Source organism: Mesoplodon bidens (assembly GCF_964165515.1).
Source record: "Mesoplodon bidens genome assembly, chromosome: 10".
Taxonomy (NCBI): domain Eukaryota; kingdom Metazoa; phylum Chordata; class Mammalia; order Artiodactyla; family Ziphiidae; genus Mesoplodon; species Mesoplodon bidens.
In genome coordinates, this window is record NC_138172.1 from 76,427,893 (window position 1) to 76,445,650 (window position 17,758).

Genomic DNA, 17,758 nt, shown 5'->3' on the forward strand with positions numbered 1-17,758 from the left:
TTTTGTCCAGACCACAGTGGGGCGCTATTGAAGGATGTGAAGCAAGAGAATGACATTATCTAATTCACAGGCTTTTAAGAACTCCGTTGGCTGCTGTGTGAAGCATGGATCGTAAGGGGGCAGTGGTAGGAGCAGGGTCATCCTTAGGAAGTGACTGCAGTAGCCCCAGAGGGAATTAAGGATGGTCGCATTCAGAACTCAGGTCAAATTCTGGCACCTCTGTCAGGCTTCTTCCAACCCACCCAAGCTGAGTCTAAGGCTCCCACACCACCGTTGCACATGGTGACAATTATCTGTGTACACGTCTGTCTCCTCCGTCAGAGTTTGAACTTTCAAAGTCTAGGGCCATGTTTTGCTGACCTCTGTGTCCCTGTTGTCTTCTGTGGTGCCCACTGCTTGGTGACTTTCGGTTTGGTGATGAATGAATGAACAGGTGTTTGACTTCTTCAGGAAGTGTGACCCATTATTATCCTACCCTGAATATTTTTCTAGTACCTCTTTGATTGGATTACTCATAGCTGCCATTTATTGACTGTGTATCGTGTAGCAGGCATTTCTCACAACGGTTCTGTGAGATGGGTAGCGTTGTTGTAAAAACTGAGGGTCCGAGAGGCTAGTAACTTGCTCAAGGTCCCACTTACACACCAGTGAGTCATAAATATAGGAATTAAGGCCAGATTTATGTAGCTGGAGGATCCTGTGCACTCAACCACCAGGCACCCTCAGGAGGCTGAAGCGTACGTCTCTCTTGGCCCAGTTTCCTCCCATTTCAGACTTTGTGCAGCTCTTTACCATTTACAAACTAGTTTTACATAAAGTTCTTGTTAAAGCCTTAAAACAATTCTGTAAAGTACATATTTTATAGGTGGAGGAAGTGGACTCTTCGAGAAGTGAGCTGCTAAAGGCCTCTTGAGCTACTATAGTTGACTGTGAGTTCCAGACTCTTAGTGGGCAACCAGCCTCATGGCCATTGAGTCGGCCATGTTGCTGACTGTCTAAGTGGCACGTGTCCTAATGGACCGATGTCTTTTTCTTTCTCCATCAGATATTATTTAGGATCCTCAGAGACGAAATGTTCATAAAAGGGATGCATTAGGAGTATGTGAATTAAGCTTTAAAATGCAATATAATTGCTTTTGCTAATTAAAGGACAGTTATATATGAGCCTATATTCAAGGTAACCTTTTTAGGGATATCCTGAAAATCAACTTGCCAGGCATCACGTAGGATGATGATGATCTTATCAGCAGTTACCTTGCCCGAAGCGAAGTTGTTTCCGCCCAACTTCAGTCTGCTGCTGTGTCCCCTTGGCAAACATGCTCCTTTAAGCATTAAGAGGATCCTGGCCAGCTGGGCTTCAGCTGTGTATGTGTTTGGCTGTTATAGCCCTCAGGCCGCTGTGCTTGCACTGAAACATTTACTAGCAAAGCCTTTTAGAAATAGGAAAGCACAGCTGAGCAGCCGTGTCCCAAACTACCGTCCTATTCAAGTGCCGAGTGACCCCGCAGTTCTTTCGGGTGAAACAAGTTGGGAGGTGAAGCGGGCGAGGGTGGGTGGTGGTGGCTGTGAGTGTGAAGAGGATGAACCCACGAGGGGCACCGTGACTGTTACTGAGCAGGGGGTGCCTTCAGCGTGAGAAGAATTGTAGGATGTGGGGAGTGGGAGTCAAATGAGGTCCCCTGCTTTACGATCACTGTGGTCCTACTCACCTATGGGCACCTTGTGTCTTAAGGAACCGAAATCACCACACTCAGGGCAGGTGGTTGGAAGTTCTGTTCTTTCAATTGGGTGGTGCTGTGTTTTCATTTCTGAAGTTACTGCAGAGTCTTGTCCTGTCTTCTTCCTTTGACATCTTTTGGGCAGAATAGCCAGGAAAAGTTGCTGCTGCCGCACACACGTGTGAGCGGGAAAGCTTTTCAGAGGAGGTTGCTGGTTACAGTTCTTATGAAGAAATAGCACAAATCCTGTGTGTGAACACAATTTCACACCTCTTCAACTCTGGCAGCCATCTACTAAGGAAGAGTGGAGTTCAGGTCCGACCTGGGCTGCTTGGAAGGCTAAAGCTCAGTATGACCCTGTGAAGGGCTGGCTGTCAGTGTGCTGTGTGGTCACTGCAACTGTTGGCATCATTCGTAGATGAGCTCCTTAAAGGTCTCTGGACTTCTGTCGGTTGGAATTCCCTATTAACTGAAGATGTTCTGACTTTATTACGCTTTTAGAAAAACACAAGATGGGTAATGTTCCAAGAAAAATCAATTTCTTAAATACCAAAATCTTGGCATTGTAATGTTCTCCTGTCTGGAATACAAGATGCTCAGTTAATATCGAATCATGATAAGGAGAATCGATCTCCTTCATGATGCCTCTCCTTGTCCCTCCCCAAGGCTGTTCCATTTCTAGCCTGACTTCAGGACTCTGCCCAGAGGAAGTCTGGGTTTCGTTCTCTCATTCTTTTCCAAAGCATCATCTTTCTCTTTTTAGTTTTATATTTAGTTTGAGCTTTACATATCTGTATATGTGTATAGTGTACACACATGTATGTGTGTCTTTACTAGTTGCCTAGGGACCCTTCTTGCCCCTTTTTACCTTTTGCTGTGGATTCTGGGAAGAATGATCAGAATAGGAGTCTAACTTTGAATGAAGTATTCAACCTCCGGGGCTACCTCAAGAGAGGGGCGAGTCAGGCATGTGGTTTGGTATAATGGATGCTCTAATGGTGTATTTTGATGTTGAATTGTGGATGGGCACCCAGGCCTTCAAACAGAGAGCTGGAGTTTATTGTACTATGTGGTATTAATAGCAGCAACATTATATTACAGATGTTATCAGTTTGAAAAGTATTTTCATTCCATTTTTTTCATTTTAATATATGCAGAAGTATTCCAGGAATAAAATTGTATGGCACTTTTCCCAGTTAAGACCATCAGATTCTTTCCAGGGCTTTGTTTATTTTGATAAGGACTTGCTTTTTAACTGTTTAAAAACAGCTGGTTGTCACAGATTTCACAGAAGAGTCAGTAAGAGGACAGATTTCACAGAAGAGTCAGTATTGTGAACCCTGTTTAACGAATAAGAAAACTTAGGCACCAGGAGATTCTGGAACTCTCAGGGCTGAAATTAGAAATCAGTGTCCCGGGAAGGTGAAGTCTGACAAGGTGGTTTTAGGTGGGGAGGGTGTAGGGGAAAGGGTTAGAAGAACAGTACACCTTTGGGGCTGTCAGCAAGGTGAGTGGGGGGAAAGGAAAATGACTTTGAGCAGGACCGAGGTAAGGGCAGAGATGCTGGGAAGAGCCAGTCAGCAGTGATTGTCTCCTGAAGTGGTTGCAGCTTGTGAACAGAAGTGGGCTCTGCAGTGGTTGATGGTCAGTGGGAATGACAGTTTCTCTAGGACTCAGTAGGACTCGGTGCAAGTCAGGGAAACGAGGAAGATGTTGAGCCACTTACCAATGTGGAAGAATGTTCTGGAGGTTGGTAGGTTAGGGTAAAGTCAGTGGGAATGACAGTTTCTCTAGGACTCAGTAGGACTCGGTGCAAGTCAGGGAAACGAGGAAGATGTTGAGCCACTTACCAATGTGGAAGAATGTTCTGGAGGTTGGTAGGTTTGGGTAAAGACAGAAGAACTTCTGAAGAGGAGTTGGCTCATCTAGTGACCTTGGAGAATGAGCAACAGCTAAGTGGAAAGGTTAGGAGGAAGGAAAGTAGGTGCCTCATGGAAAGGCTGAGGGTAGATGGGAGCTCTTGGCCATTCCTTAACCCTTCCTCATGTGACAGATGGAGGTCCCATGCCTTGTTCTGTCTTCTCCAGGGCTCTGGGCTGACCCTACCTTGAGAAAACACAACCCTCCAGCACTGACCAGTGGGGTAGGGGTCCACTCGTGCTCTGTTAATCCATCTCAAGATTGTGCTGACTTTTTGTCACCCCATCACACTGTGGCTTGCAGTCCATGAAAAACTCTGCTCTGAGGGCAGACTTCCCCGTCCCCGTCTTGGAGTTGACCAAATGCAACACGGTACCCTTGTTCTTTGTCGATTTCATTGTGTCACTTTCACCTCCTCCTTCCATCTTGTAGGGTTATTTTATGGCTCTGGCTCCTCATCCAGTATGTTGACTGTTTTTCCCAATTTTGTCTCATCTTGAAGCTTAGGAAGGTTGCTTTTCATTCTTAAAGACTTTGCTGAAGATGCAGGACATTAACTAGGATTATCATGTCCTTGAATATGCCACTGTGTTCCTCTCTCGAAGCTGACCGTGACCCGTATCAACAACCACTTCCTGGTGGGCCTTTTAACTACCTGTACATCCCTTTAGAGGTAAGGTGTGTATCTTGCTGAGGTCAAGATGCACAGCAGACAGAGGAGCTTTCTTTTAACCTATTGTTCTCGTAATCCTAGGAAACAAGTTGTTAGTGAACCCGTTCTGCTTTCTGATAGTCACTTTGGGCATCAAGTGTGAAGTGTTGATTATACACAGGCTTTTGAAAGGGACTCAAGTGTTTTTAGTGGTCCGCAAGCAGTGGCTCCAAAAAACTAGTTGCAATTTAGATTTTTACCCATGGCAATGCCATTCTCAGGAAAGGTGGATGGGGAAAGAGATAAAAGTACTGTCTATCATGTAGTAAACTTTAAAGTCACTATCTTCAAATAATAACTGTCATGTGGATGAGGAATCCCAGGCAGCGAAGCTACGACGAGGAGTGAGTGGAGTTCAAGGGAGACACGTTTTCCTTAATACAAGGAAGAACTTTGCAGACCCTGCTCTGTCAACGAGAAGCCCTTTATCTGCCAGTCTCCATACATTCTTGCAATATTGTGGGGCGTAGTTCATCTTGGAGCAGGAACTTGAATTCATTTAAAGCAGTGGGTTGCTCTCTCTTATCTCCTCACGTCTCTTGGGCCTTAATTTCCTCTTAAGCATGTTTGTTTTGCTCATTCTATTTGAAGATCATTCTTCCTGATAGGGAAGATTAATTCAGAGTAGTGTTGGGTAATTTTCCTTTCTAACAATCATCAGTAAAAATGATGCCTGTTGTTCTCAGACTTTGGCGTGTATTCGCATCACCTGGGGAGCTTGTTAGCTGTACAGATGCCCAGGCTTTACCCGTGAACCAGAAAGTATGAGGTGGAGCCTGCCCAGATCACAGCTGCAGGCCCAAGGCCCTTGATCGCAGGCTCACCTTGCCCACGCAGAGCCAATCTGATGCAGCTGAGGCATCTCAGGACCTCATCCCCCTGGTTGGACCATGTGCAGAGGCAGCTGAGTGCCTCAGGCTGCTTCCTGGTTCCCTGAGTGCGGCTCCTGGACTCCACCCTTGCATCTGTTTCAGCTGCCGTTTTCCCTACACACCCTTCCCTGTGTGTGTCCTGGGCTGGACTTCTGCCCTGTTTCTATTACGATGCTGTCAGAGGGAGATTTTAAAAATGTGCGTCTGATGATGCCACCCCATACTTAAAAACACCCCCGTGACCTTCCATTGCACTTAGGATAAAGACCAAAACCTCTCGCGTGGCCCAGCAGGTTCTGCATAGCCTGGGTGCCCCCTGCCTGTTTTCCAGTCTCTTCTCACACTGTCTTGAACCTTTTGTCAGTTGTCCAACCACCCTGGCTTTCTCAACTCTTCAGGAAAGCTCTACTGCCCCCATCCCAGGAACTTGATATATGCTGTTCGCTTTACCTAAAGCCCTCTTAACCCCACCTACGTATCCACTGGACTTCTGCTTGCCCTTCTCTAATCATCACATCATTAGAGAAGCCTTCCCCAGCCTTGGCTGGAGTCCCCCACTGTACTTTCTTATGATGCCAAGGACATCTCCTTTTTAGCACTTATCACAGTTACATGATTAGTTGATTAATGTCAGCCTCTCCCACCAAACTGTAAACTCTATGAGGGCAGGCAGACTCTTTATTCATCATTAATATCTCTAGAACCTAGCAGAGTACCAGAGGAGGTACTCAATAGATATTTTTTGAATGAAGGAGTGGGAGCCAGTTCTTGGAACCATGGACAATACTGTCATCCATCCGACAACAGGATTCACCATGTCTGGGGACCTTCTGTAACACCCCGACTGCTATAATCTCACCCGCTAGATGTTAATAGCCTGATTTGAACTTGAATCTCCTGCATCCACTTCAATACTGTGATTTGAACTAAGGTCACTTGCCCTGGCCAGCACCACATCCCAGTTATTTCTCAAATCCTGGTCCTACCTGTTTGTAGCTAGTTCCCTTCACTCTGCTACCTTTACATTGAGGTCCCGGATGTGCCGAGGCTGAGGCCAGGTTAGGTGTGACATATGGTATAGCCTTTTGTTTCTTCTATTAGGTTTTTCTAGGTAAATGGGGTAAGAGAATGTAAAAGTACTGCCTATCATGTAGCAAGCTTTAAAGGCATTATCTTCAAATAATGTAATAACTGTCATGTGGACGAGGAATCCCAGGCAGCAATGATGAGGGGTGAGTGGAGTTCCAGGGAGACATGTTTTCCTTAATATAAGGAAGAACTCTGCAGACTCTGCTCTGTCAACGAGAAGCCCTAACTAAAAAGAAAATAAGAAAATTCCCTCATTATCTGTAAGACAGTGATGAGTTCCATCCAGCCCCAAATTGGTGGTACTGAAAAAAGGCACTTCTCATTACCTTGTCTTAACTTCCTTCTGGTTTTTCTTTTGACATTTTGTTAGGGGCTGTGATGTCTCAGGCTGTACCTGTCATTTCTCATTCTCTTCCCCACCATGGTCCCCTGGGATTTCCTAAGTCCCCCTCCTCCCATTGTTTGTACTGACACATAACTCGTCATGCCTGGTGCACCCCGCGTAGCATCCAGTTCTATCCGAACAGGTTGCTGCTTTTTTCTCAGATTTCAGCCTTAAGCTCTGGAATCGGCTGGGCTGGTGGTCTGCCGAGCGTTTCTGGTGGCCACCTTAGTCAGCTGGAGACTGCCTGGCTGGGGACAGGAGGGGAGTCAAAATCCCGCTCACGGTGCCTTCTCTGCCCACGTGGGCCACAACGCTCTGTGATGGGACACACCGCGAGTGTCAGCCCCCATCACTTCCTCTCCCAGCCGCCCCAGATCAGCTCAGGGCGGCTTCGGTCCTTGCTGTTGCAACTACCGACTCCAGAAAGGACTGAGGGTTGGGAGCCCAATTTTCCAAGTAGTTAGAATCATAGCATTTCATTGCTGGAAAACATCTTAGAGATAACCCATCCCTTCTCATCTTATACCTGACGACAGCAATACTCAGAGAAGGTGAACTATTGGTGCACGGCTGCACAGTTAGTGCCAGAGCCCCCCATCCAGTGCTCCCCCTGCCCTTGGAAGTGCGTGTTTGTTTTCAGACGGTGTTCCCTCTTGGTCAGGAGAACGGGAAGTGAGTGGGAAAGCTCATTCTAAAACTCCAGTCTAGTTAGCAGAGTTATTAGAGAAGACATGGAATTTAAGATTTAGCATTTAGTGTAAATGTTTGGACATGGGAACTCACGGAGGTAAGAATGTGAGTATATTTGTCTTATGAATGACAGTAATATGACAGAAATAGCCTAGGATAGGAAATTGTAAAGCTGCCTCTCTCCATTGAGATGATTGACTTTGACCCTGGTTTCAAGGGAGAGGCATAATCTTCAACTAGGAGAACTATCTATGCAGCTCATTTGAAGTACCCCAGTTTTCTCACGAAATATCAGAGGTTTGCGCAGCCCGAGTTGAGTGCTGAGGAGGGGGAAATGGGTGGAGGAGAAGGGGTGGGAATGTGATGCTCTCTGAATGGACTGGGCTCCCCAGATACAGCAGGTGCTCACTGGGGCGCACATGGCAGAAATCACCGGCCACTGTCCTGCCACGTCACACAGCAGCCCACTGGCCGCACAGACAGGAAGCAGTCGCTTGTGTGCCGGTTCAGCCTTGGCCCCTGTTGACTTGTTTCCTCCCGTCTCTGCGTGGAGTTCAGCACTGTGTCCAAGGTTTGCCCTGTTGCGAGTGGTTCTTAGGAAAGCAGCCCTTCGTTCACACCCACAGGTGTCTAACCAGAGTGTTTACCAAAGGGGGCTCGTTAAGAGCCACCACTGAGTTTCCACGTGTACCTTTCCCTGGGCTTTTCTAAAGCTCTCTGCCCACTCTGCTCAAACTTCTTCATTAAGAGACTTCTACCTGTTCTCTTGGAGTCAGTTCTTTTTCCTACGGTGCCTTTTTTTCTAACCATCTGTCTCTTTTTTTTTTTTTTTTTTTTTTTTGCTGTACGCGGGCCTCTCACTGCTGTGGCCTCTCCCGTTGCGGAGCACAGGCTCCGGACACACAGGCTCCGCGGCCATGGCTCGCGGGCCCAGCCGCTGTGCGGCATGTGGGATCTTCCGGGATAGGGGCACGAACCCGTGTCCCCTGCATCGGCAGGCGGACTCTCAACCACTGCGCCACCAGGGAAGCCCCATCTGTCTCTTTTTTATTCCTCTCTTATTATGACCCCAAGTGTTCAGAGTTCAAGTAGGCAGACATGAAATTTAGCTTCTCAGTCATTTGAAAGCCTGGATACTCTTAGAGCCCATGGCTCTTTACAAATCATTTTAGGAAATGCATGGCCTTACTTCCTTTTCCCCATATCTGTTATTGAACTTCAGAAGCTGTGGTCCAACTCAAAGGAGAGAGCTTGCTCTCCTCATATCCATGGTTTAAATAAATGGTTGTCTCCATTTTTTGCCTGATGCAAAGACCACTTAAGACATGTGAACCACTTCTCCCCCAAGTAGCATCCATTTTTGAGCATCTCCTGGGAATGTTGCCTCCTGTACTTTTATGTTTTGGGGTCTATAGAACGGAAAGCAGATGGCTCAACCTCCAAGTAGCCTAAGCTGAAGGAACACCACCCTAGAAGGAGATCTTACAAAATTCACACTGATATTGGTGCCCTGTGGTTCATGTCTATCTTTAGAGCTTTTTGAAAAACACAGGTACATGCTTTGAACATTAAGTTACTTGTTTTATATCTGTTAGTCTTACTTTCCCCACCTGCACGTATAAGCCTTTGCATGGCAAGAAATATCTTTTGTTACTTATCTATCCCTTAGACCATTGCACTGCCACGTCGGCGTACAGAAGCTGTTCATCACAATAAAAATGGAGAGTTTGCTGACTCACCAGAATAGCATGTAAAAACTGCCGCCCCACCCCAAAAGCCCTGTTAAGGTGGCAGTAATGACGATTGGTACTTTGTAGGTGGAAAAGGGATAGCTAAATAAGAACCTTGCCCTCAACTTTAGTGATTTGGGAGAGAAAGTGCAAAGTGTATGTGGGCCCCTGGACTTCTGGTGTCTTTTTATTTTTTAATTAAAAAAATTTTTTAAGCTTTTATACAATATTTAAAGGTTACTTTCCATTTCCAGTTATTACAGAATATTGGCTATATTCCCCTTGTGGTACAAAACATCCTTGAGCCTGTCTTACACCCAGTAGTTTGTGCCTCTCTGGTGTCTTTTTAAAATTTGTCCAACAGACATTGCTTCAGTTGGAACAAATGCTGAAGGGATTCTTTTTGTCAAGTGACTGGCTCCTCTTTATTTAACCTGAGCTCTTAGTAGCTAGATTTGGTCTACAGTTTCTTGTGGAATTGTACAGCTGTAGGTCTGAGGTGTCCAGTCACTAGCCTGACCTCGGAAGCCTGGTGGCTGTTCCTAGCATGGGTTCCCAGTTAGACTGGGGACTGTTTTCTCCTTGATGTCGTCCCCAGCGCCTCCAGTGCCCTGCCCTAAGTCTTCTGCTTCTTTCTCTTCTCTCCCATTTAGTCATTGTGATTAGTCACATCCTGCTGTGAGCACAGCAGTCCATTGTATAGGGAAGACCTGATCTTCTCTCTCAAGTTTATGTTACAGGTCATACTTGATTACCACTTCCCTTTAAACTCCCCCCTCCCCTTTGTTAGGTAATAGGAGAGAAGTTTGGGGAGAAATAGGGGTGGAGTCCTATTAAAATGCTCCTGTGCTATTTAGTATTTCAGGTTTCCCAAGCACAAAAGAGTATGTGCCCATAAAAAAACCAACACCCAGGGTTTTGTTTTTAAATTGTCATATCTATATAAAAACTTCTGTCAATGCTTTGAATTTCTAGAATATAGTAATAAAAATAATATTGATGCTGTTTCCGAAGATTGCCATAGGAAAATAATGAATTATTGTTTTTAAAGCACCCTAAAACGATTTAAAGTTCAACAGCAGTTTTCTTGTCTTTTGGGAATGTCTGCGAAATAGAGTTCAGTTATTTTCTGAAAACTTGTGGGTGCTCATAGGTAATCTCTGGTCACCCAGGGTGTAATATCAACGCGATGATTGGCACCTCTAGCCTCTGAGACCCAAAAACTCAAGGATATTCTTATTTATGTTGGAGTGGAAGGACAGGGTACTTCCCTCCATGTTTCTGCAGACTCAATAGGATGAAACATTCAGTACAGCTCTGCATGGGGTATAGGAAAGGAATATGTTCTACTAGCCCTGTGGGGCCTGAGGTTGATGAAGACAGTTTCTTGTTTGTTAATGGTTAATTAGTAGGTTTGTCTCAGAGCTAGGCCCTATACTCACTTTTCCCTATTAGTAACCTTAGGATTGACCGGCGGTGCCTAAAAACATCTGTCACCTGCTCTGACTCATCCAAGTTCAGAGTGAATCTCAGAAGTCTCAGGTTTCTTCAGGAAGTTGAGTTCAGAAATCATTTATGAGATCAGGTTAAGGTGACTTTTCTCTGTTGTAAGCATTAATAATTGTCCACAACAAAGCAAATATGATGTAATCATATATTTATGATAGGATTACATTTTCTTAGTGATTGGACATTTTATGGCTATTTTATAGCCTTTTTTTTTTCCCCACTAAAAGTTTGAAAAAAGTTGAAGCATACAGTATTAGAAAACACACTAAACAGATTAGGATTTCTTGGTCTGGGAGAAGCTTAAGACTAAGAAGGAACACGATTCAGGTTAAATGATTGTAAAGGGTATCAAAGCGACCAGTGCAGATATGGTCTCCAAATGGCAGACTTCAAAACTATAGGAAGCTTTCTAAAAATGGCCCTTTGCTAGAATAAGAGGTTATGGGCTGGAAACATAAATACAGAATGAAGGCTCAGTAAAGTAGATGCTTTAACAGTGGTGAACATTTATTGGGTTCTTTCCATGTGCTAAGCTCTTTCCTACATTACCTCATTTAATCTTTAAAACAACTTTAAGAGGGAGCTCTTCTTATTTATTCCCACATTTATACACATTAAGCACCTTAAAGTTAGATAGGTTATGTAATTTGTCCAGTATCACACAGGCCAGACGTTGGGGAGCTGGGATTGTTGAGGCCTCATTCACAGGGTATTAGAGAAGCCCTGGGGTGCTTGGAGACCATTATTATTATTTTTTTTTTAAAGATTACTGTTCCCTTTTAAAATTCCTTAGACTAGATCTAGTGAGCCCTATATGGCAGTTCTTGTGTTTTATTTTTCTTTAGTAACTCTCCCTCCTTGAGTAGGTCATTGTCATAGAATCTTAGGACAGTGAACTTGGAAGAGAGATTGGCTGGCCTGCAGCCTGTCCTCTGAGAAAGAAAAAAAAAAAAAAAAAGAGAGAGAGATCGAGATCTTCTCACTTGTTTAGGGCTAGTGAGAAGTTCTTTTTGCTAATCTTGGATATCTTCAGGAAGGACCTCCACTCAAAGGAAAGCTATCCTTTGATAGACTATTCTAGTATATATTCCAGCAGTCAGGAAGTTTATGTCAAATCTAAAACGTCACCAATAACAAGTTCTTTTGTAGCCTAAGGGGAAGTTAGAAAAGGACTAATTACTACTTCATTATAAAATTCTATTATTTACTCCAGCCACCCTGGGAGGTTCATGCAATGGTTATTTATTGAGCACCTACTATATGCCAGGCATTATACTGAATTGTGCTGAGTCTGATCTTGGAAATCTTCAAGACTTAACACTAGACAACCCAACCACCCTGGATAGTTTAGAGTCAGATTTTTAATTATTTTGAATAATGATAATTAGCCACTTGCTGTATGTTATTTAATCGTTATGACACGCTCTGAGATAGTATCCCATTTTACAGATGAGGAAATTAAAGCTCAGCAACATTAAGAAACACCCCATGAAACACAGTAGGGCCTTGGCCACGTGATATGAGCTCCTAGAGAGAATAATAATCATTTTCATATAGTACTTTACAAAATGCTTTTACTTGTATTATTTCACCTAATTCTGTAAACAAAAATGATAGTAGTTATAATTATACTCACTTTACAGATAGCAATAATCATATTTATTTATTATATACTTAGTATGTGCCAAGAGTGTCAGATAACTTAGAAGTTAGGCCTTAGAAGAACTCGGCCTTAAAGAAGGCCTAGTTTATGTAATGCTCACAAGAGCCCTAATAAGTGTCATGATTCCCATTTTACAGATGAGTCATTGAGGCCCCCAACATTTAAGTGACTTGCTCAGCAAAGTGGGGAGCTGTGATTCAAGCCTAGGCTTGTCTGTCCAGCCAGCACACGTGAGCACTTTGCTATGTTCACTTTATCATGTTATGCTGCTTCATTTTCCAGATGAGGAAACTGAGGTTCAGAGAGTTAGCTAATACAGCTGAGGTCATCCAGCTCACAGATAGCAGAGCTGGGACTCCAACTCAGATCCTCTCATCAGAAAGCCCCCTTCTTTCCCCTTGTACTGGCCTGCCTCTCAGCTTAAGGAGGTATGAAAGGCTGTATCTTACTTCCAAGCTAAGTTCCCAAATTCCTTCGTGATATGTCTAAATGTCAATGATTTTAGTCATTCTTTAGATTTCTTTGTATTTTCCCCCCACTTGCAGGCAGAGAGCCCAATACTGCTGGTAACATGTTATAGTAGAGGGATGGAGATAGAGGTTAGACTGCTTGCTCAGGGAGTCATCTGGTGATGTTAGATTAGAACTCAAATCCAAATTTGAGTCCTGTGTGCCCTGCTCATTTTGCTATGTGGTTCTTGTCCTTTTTGTCTATTGAAAATAGTGCTTGAGAGAAGGCCTTACTTTTGTGAGATTGCTTTCTGGTGCTGTAAGGAATGCATCTTTTTCCATCTGAAGATCATTTACCGTTTATCTGAATAGTGAATTACATTAATGGTTAAAGCAAGGAAGTATGGCTGTATCAGATATATAACGAGGACCACTCACTCAGATTTGAAATGTTGCCGATCTATACAATGTCAGCCTTGAACGTTTTAAAGCACAAAAGTTCATTACTTTAATGATCAAGCATCCTTTAGATTTCTGAAGGAAAATTTTCTGTTAACCATTTACAGTGCTATACTTTTATTCAAATTGCAAACTCAGGTAAATATTCCTTAAAATTGAGTTGGATGAAATTTTCCTATACATCTGTTGATACAGTAACATTAGATAAATATCCAGATGTATTTAATTATTTTGACTCAAGAAAAGTATGTCCTATTTAGATAGTCTTTAAATAAAATATTTCTGAATGGAACAAATAAACAAGAAATAGCTGAAACTAAATGGCTTTGGACAGAAAAACTGAGAGGCTTTAAAAGAGGCATCATCTCAGGAAAACCCATGTTTTGTCACACTCACTTTTATTTGTAGCAATAAACCTGAATTGACTTCAACCTATTTATAGTTTTTAAAAATTGAGCTTTTTGTTTTCAGAGGCTGATAGGTGATGTAGGAATAATTTAAAATTAAACCTATTCCAAAAGTATTTACTCCAGTTCAGATGTGTTTTAACCATGGAACTATCCTCGTGTCACCAAGAGTTTTTCTAAAAGACAAGAATTAATACTTACTGAGTGCTTCCTATGCTAGCCCTCTCCACATAGTTTTCTCATGCAATTCCCACATCCCTGTGATTCATATATTATTACTCCCCCACCCCCTTTTACAGATTAGGAAACTGAGGTTCAGAGTCACTGAGTAATTAACCCAAGATCGCACAGCTAGAAAATAGAAGTCTCAGAACCTGAACCTAATTCTGCACATTCCAAAGTCCATGGCTATTCTAATATACAAAGCTGTCTTGAGAACAGCCTGGTATGTTAGAGTGTTTAAAATTTTTTAAATGTGAAGTTAGAAAAAAAAATGATAAGAGAAATTTGCTTATGATTCTGTTTGTACCTCCAAGAAACTCCATAGAGATAAATCAAAAGATATTGCTCATTCTCAGCAGTTCACTCTAACCAGTTGGTAGCCCATTATTTTTATCGTTATAGTGACTGGAGGTAACACTAGGCCACATTCCAAACACGTGACATCTTTTAAACAGATTCCAATTGGATTGAAGACATTTCCCTGTTGTGTTTTGGATCATTTTCTTACTGTCAGAAACTCATGTGCTTAACATTGAAACTGGATGGTGATGAAGCTTTTCAGTTCTTAGTTGGCTTTGAAATTAAGTTTTGTTTTTTTCTTAAAGGCTATTTTCTGGCGTAGCTTTAGCATGAGAATAACATAACTGGCTCCCCTCTTTCCTCTTCTCCTTACATGCTGCCCCTTCTGTGCTCGTCTCTACCCCAGCCTCCTAAACCCCAGGCTGGAAAGGGCACCCCATTGACCTGCCTGGAAAGAAAACGAACCATGCTAAAATCATGGAATCATTTACAAACCAAAAAGCAAGGCTGAAAGATAGTGGCTGGATGTGTAGCAGTAAAAGGCACAGGCTACCTGCTCTTTAATCAAATAAATTGTTCCCAAATTTTCTAACTTTTTAAAAAAGAAATAAGTAATACATATTCATTGGAGTAATATTAAAAAACATACAGGAAATGCAGAAAATAAATAAAATGGAATTCAACTCTGTGACGATAACCAAAGCAGATTGTTTTCTTAAATGACAGGCTTTCCAAATAGAAATATTTACGTGTGAGAGAGACAAATAGTCCTTACACACGAGATCCATTTTGTTACTTTCATAGAGACTCGAAGTCTAGAAAGCTCTGTGCCCTAGGGGGCCTGCAAGGGTGGAGTTGTGGGAAATAAACCGTCCTTGTATATTCTGATTTTCCCCTGCTTTATCCTTTCTGAGTTTGGGGTTGTGTGTTCGAAGGCCACAGCGGCTGGTGTGCTAAAGACGTTTCTTCTTTGCCCAGATCCCAGGCAGACGCAGTCTTCCCCGCCGTGGTCCTACGACCAGTCCTACCCCTCATACCTGAGCCAGATGACGCCCCCGTCCATTCACTCCACCACCCCGCTGTCCTCCACCCGGGGCACCGGGCTGCCTGCCATCACCGACGTGCCCAGGCGCATTTCAGGTAAAGACCACACTTGAACTCAAAACCCACTCCGGTGCAGGGGTGGGGTCGGGACTGCGGGATGAGCCCAGCTATCTCAGCTACACTCACAGTAACTCTCCATCAGAGGCATGTGGACAAGGGTCTGACAGCTGCAAACCAGGTCTTCTGAATTGTGGGGCTATTGAGTGCTTGAACTTCAATTGAAGTCAAGAGACTGAAAGTCCACCAGACATGGCATCCTTGTCTAAGATGACACTCAGTGCCCTCCCAGTTTAGTCCCACTGAATTGCATGCCCTTTGGTTGGCTCTGTCTCCTAACTGGGGCCTTCTCCTGAGGGTCTTGTACCAGGCCTTCCTCTGCTTGTGTTCCTTTTCTGTTCCTAACATCTGCCTGAAAGCCAAATTACAGCCTGAGGGCACAGCCCTCCATTTCTAGAGACTCTTAAATCCCAGGAGTCCCAGGTAGCCAGTTCTGAGAGAGAGCGCCTGCAAACTTCAGATCCTTGCCAGACATGTGTCACTCCAAGTGCAGTGGGGCTGTAAGAGTCTTCAAAGGCCACGTATGGCCTCTGAGTGGCCAGCTCAGTACCGAGGCAGCCTCTCCACGAATCACACAGCTCACTGCTGTTGCTGTCAACGTGGCAGCCCCGGGGCTCACACACCCCCTCTTCCAAAGGCACCACAAAATTCTGTGACTCATGGTGGCAGCGTGCGTGATCAACATCCTGGCTGCCCCTCTCTCATGGAGAATTCATCCCAGGGAGCCAGAGAGTATCCACGAAGATGTCAGACTGACAAGTGGAGGAAAGTTAAAGGCTCTTGGCCAACCATATGAGTCCTGTGAATAAGAAAAAAAATCTGTCATCCACCCCTTGACATCCAGACTGCAGCCCTGCCCCCATCAGTACAGAAGCAGCCCCCCAGAGGCACACACAGTTGGATCCTCTATTTGTCAGACACTCTTCTCAGCGTTCGGGCTCCATGCACCTGTTTGACTCCTGGCCAGGTTAATGCCTTTCTTTCTTTCTCTTTGTGTTTCTGTCTCTGTCTTCTCTCCCTCTCTTATTTTCTGCAAAGCTCGAAGCCGGTACTCACTCCGCTGAGTTGCACCACTGGCAAAGCTGACGGGCCGCCAGCAGGCTTGCAGGTTGTGACTAGCTCAGACTCCTTTATTTCTTTCAACTTGGGAGGAGGGAAGGCTTTGTTTCTCAAGCAAATAGCAGGAAAGGGCTCTCTGGTCCTAATGCCTTCACATTTTCTGCCACAGACGGACTCCCATAGGGGTGAGTAGGGAAAGAAGGGGTGGGGGAGGGAAACCTCAAGAGTCTTTGGAAAACCACGTGACCACTTTTCATTCCGACCGCTGTTCTTATTGTCATGAATCACATGGTATGTGCTGGGGAAGTGTGCCGAGTATGGCATTTGAGTGATCATTTCCCTTGACTGGAATGACTCTCTGCTATTGGCAAACATCAGTTAACGACACAGGAAGGGATGAGGAAGGCACGGGGGTGGGGATAACCAGGGCTGACACGGGATCGTAGGTATAGTGGTGGGTGGTGGGTGTTGAGTTAGTTCTGGTCATTCCTTCTGTATTTTAGACTGAGTTCGTTTTGTCTTACGTGAGGCCAAGGTGACACTTTGCCGGGACAGATTTGTGCAAACTTGTTTCTGTTTAGGGTCCTCTGGGGCTTCCATCTGTCCAACCCTCTGTGGCTGAAGCAGTTTTTGCTGTTTGTCCTCTGGCAGTACCTGGAGGAAGAAAAAAAAAAACCTCAGGGACACTTGAGACACTTACCTTAGAGACACTTACCTCCAGCATTTTCTCGCTGAGGTGTATTCGTATGTGAATTCAATGGGGAAACCGTTGAAAATAACACTGAACATGGCATTTTATCATTTACATGTGTAACACGGAACAGCCAGATTACTTGGAGGCAATTTACTGATAATTAATTAAAACATTTCCATAAACGAACACAGCACAGCTTTTCTCATTTCACAGAGGAGACAGAAACTGGTTCATTACCCAGCTGTATATTGATCTGAGGCCAATGGTGGGAACGGGCCTCTGCTTTAAACTAGTTCGAGACTGAGTTTAGTTCAGTTTTTTCCTCCCACCCCAAACATCTCTATGAGTTGTTCCTGGCAAAGTAACATGGTGCCAGGGTGGGAGGTTCTGTATAAACATTAAAGCGAAGAGAACAGAAAATCCTTCTTGTCAGCAGTAGGGAATCAGGAAGAAAGAACTAGAAGTGGACTGTAAGGGAACTAGAGGAGCCTTGCTTTCTCTGACCTTGCTCTTGGGTGTGGGCCTGCGTCTGCACCCCAGGGTGCTGCCCGGTGGACTAGGGGACCAAATCATCTGGAGTGAGCCCCATTTTCAGTTCCCTGGGGACCGGTCCTAGGACACTTCTTGGAGAGGAGCCTGTCTCATAAGTTCTCAGGTACCAAGCTGCATACTTTCTTCTTCTTATTCCCCTCAATGTCTAAAGGTATCCCTAAGTTCCA

The 17,758-nt window shown here is 44.3% G+C and overlaps 1 protein-coding gene across 6 annotated transcripts in view; it reads left to right on the forward strand.

Moving 5' to 3' along the window:
• RUNX2 (RUNX family transcription factor 2) overlaps positions 1–17,758 on the forward strand; it is a 358,429-nt gene that overhangs the window by 165,556 nt on the left and 175,115 nt on the right. For all 6 annotated transcript variants that reach the window (XM_081246848.1, XM_081246844.1, XM_081246845.1 and 3 more), the window contains one exon: positions 15,104–15,265. In XM_081246848.1, the coding sequence (XP_081102974.1) occupies positions 15,104–15,265 (162 nt within the window). The remainder of the gene's footprint in view (positions 1–15,103; positions 15,266–17,758) is intronic.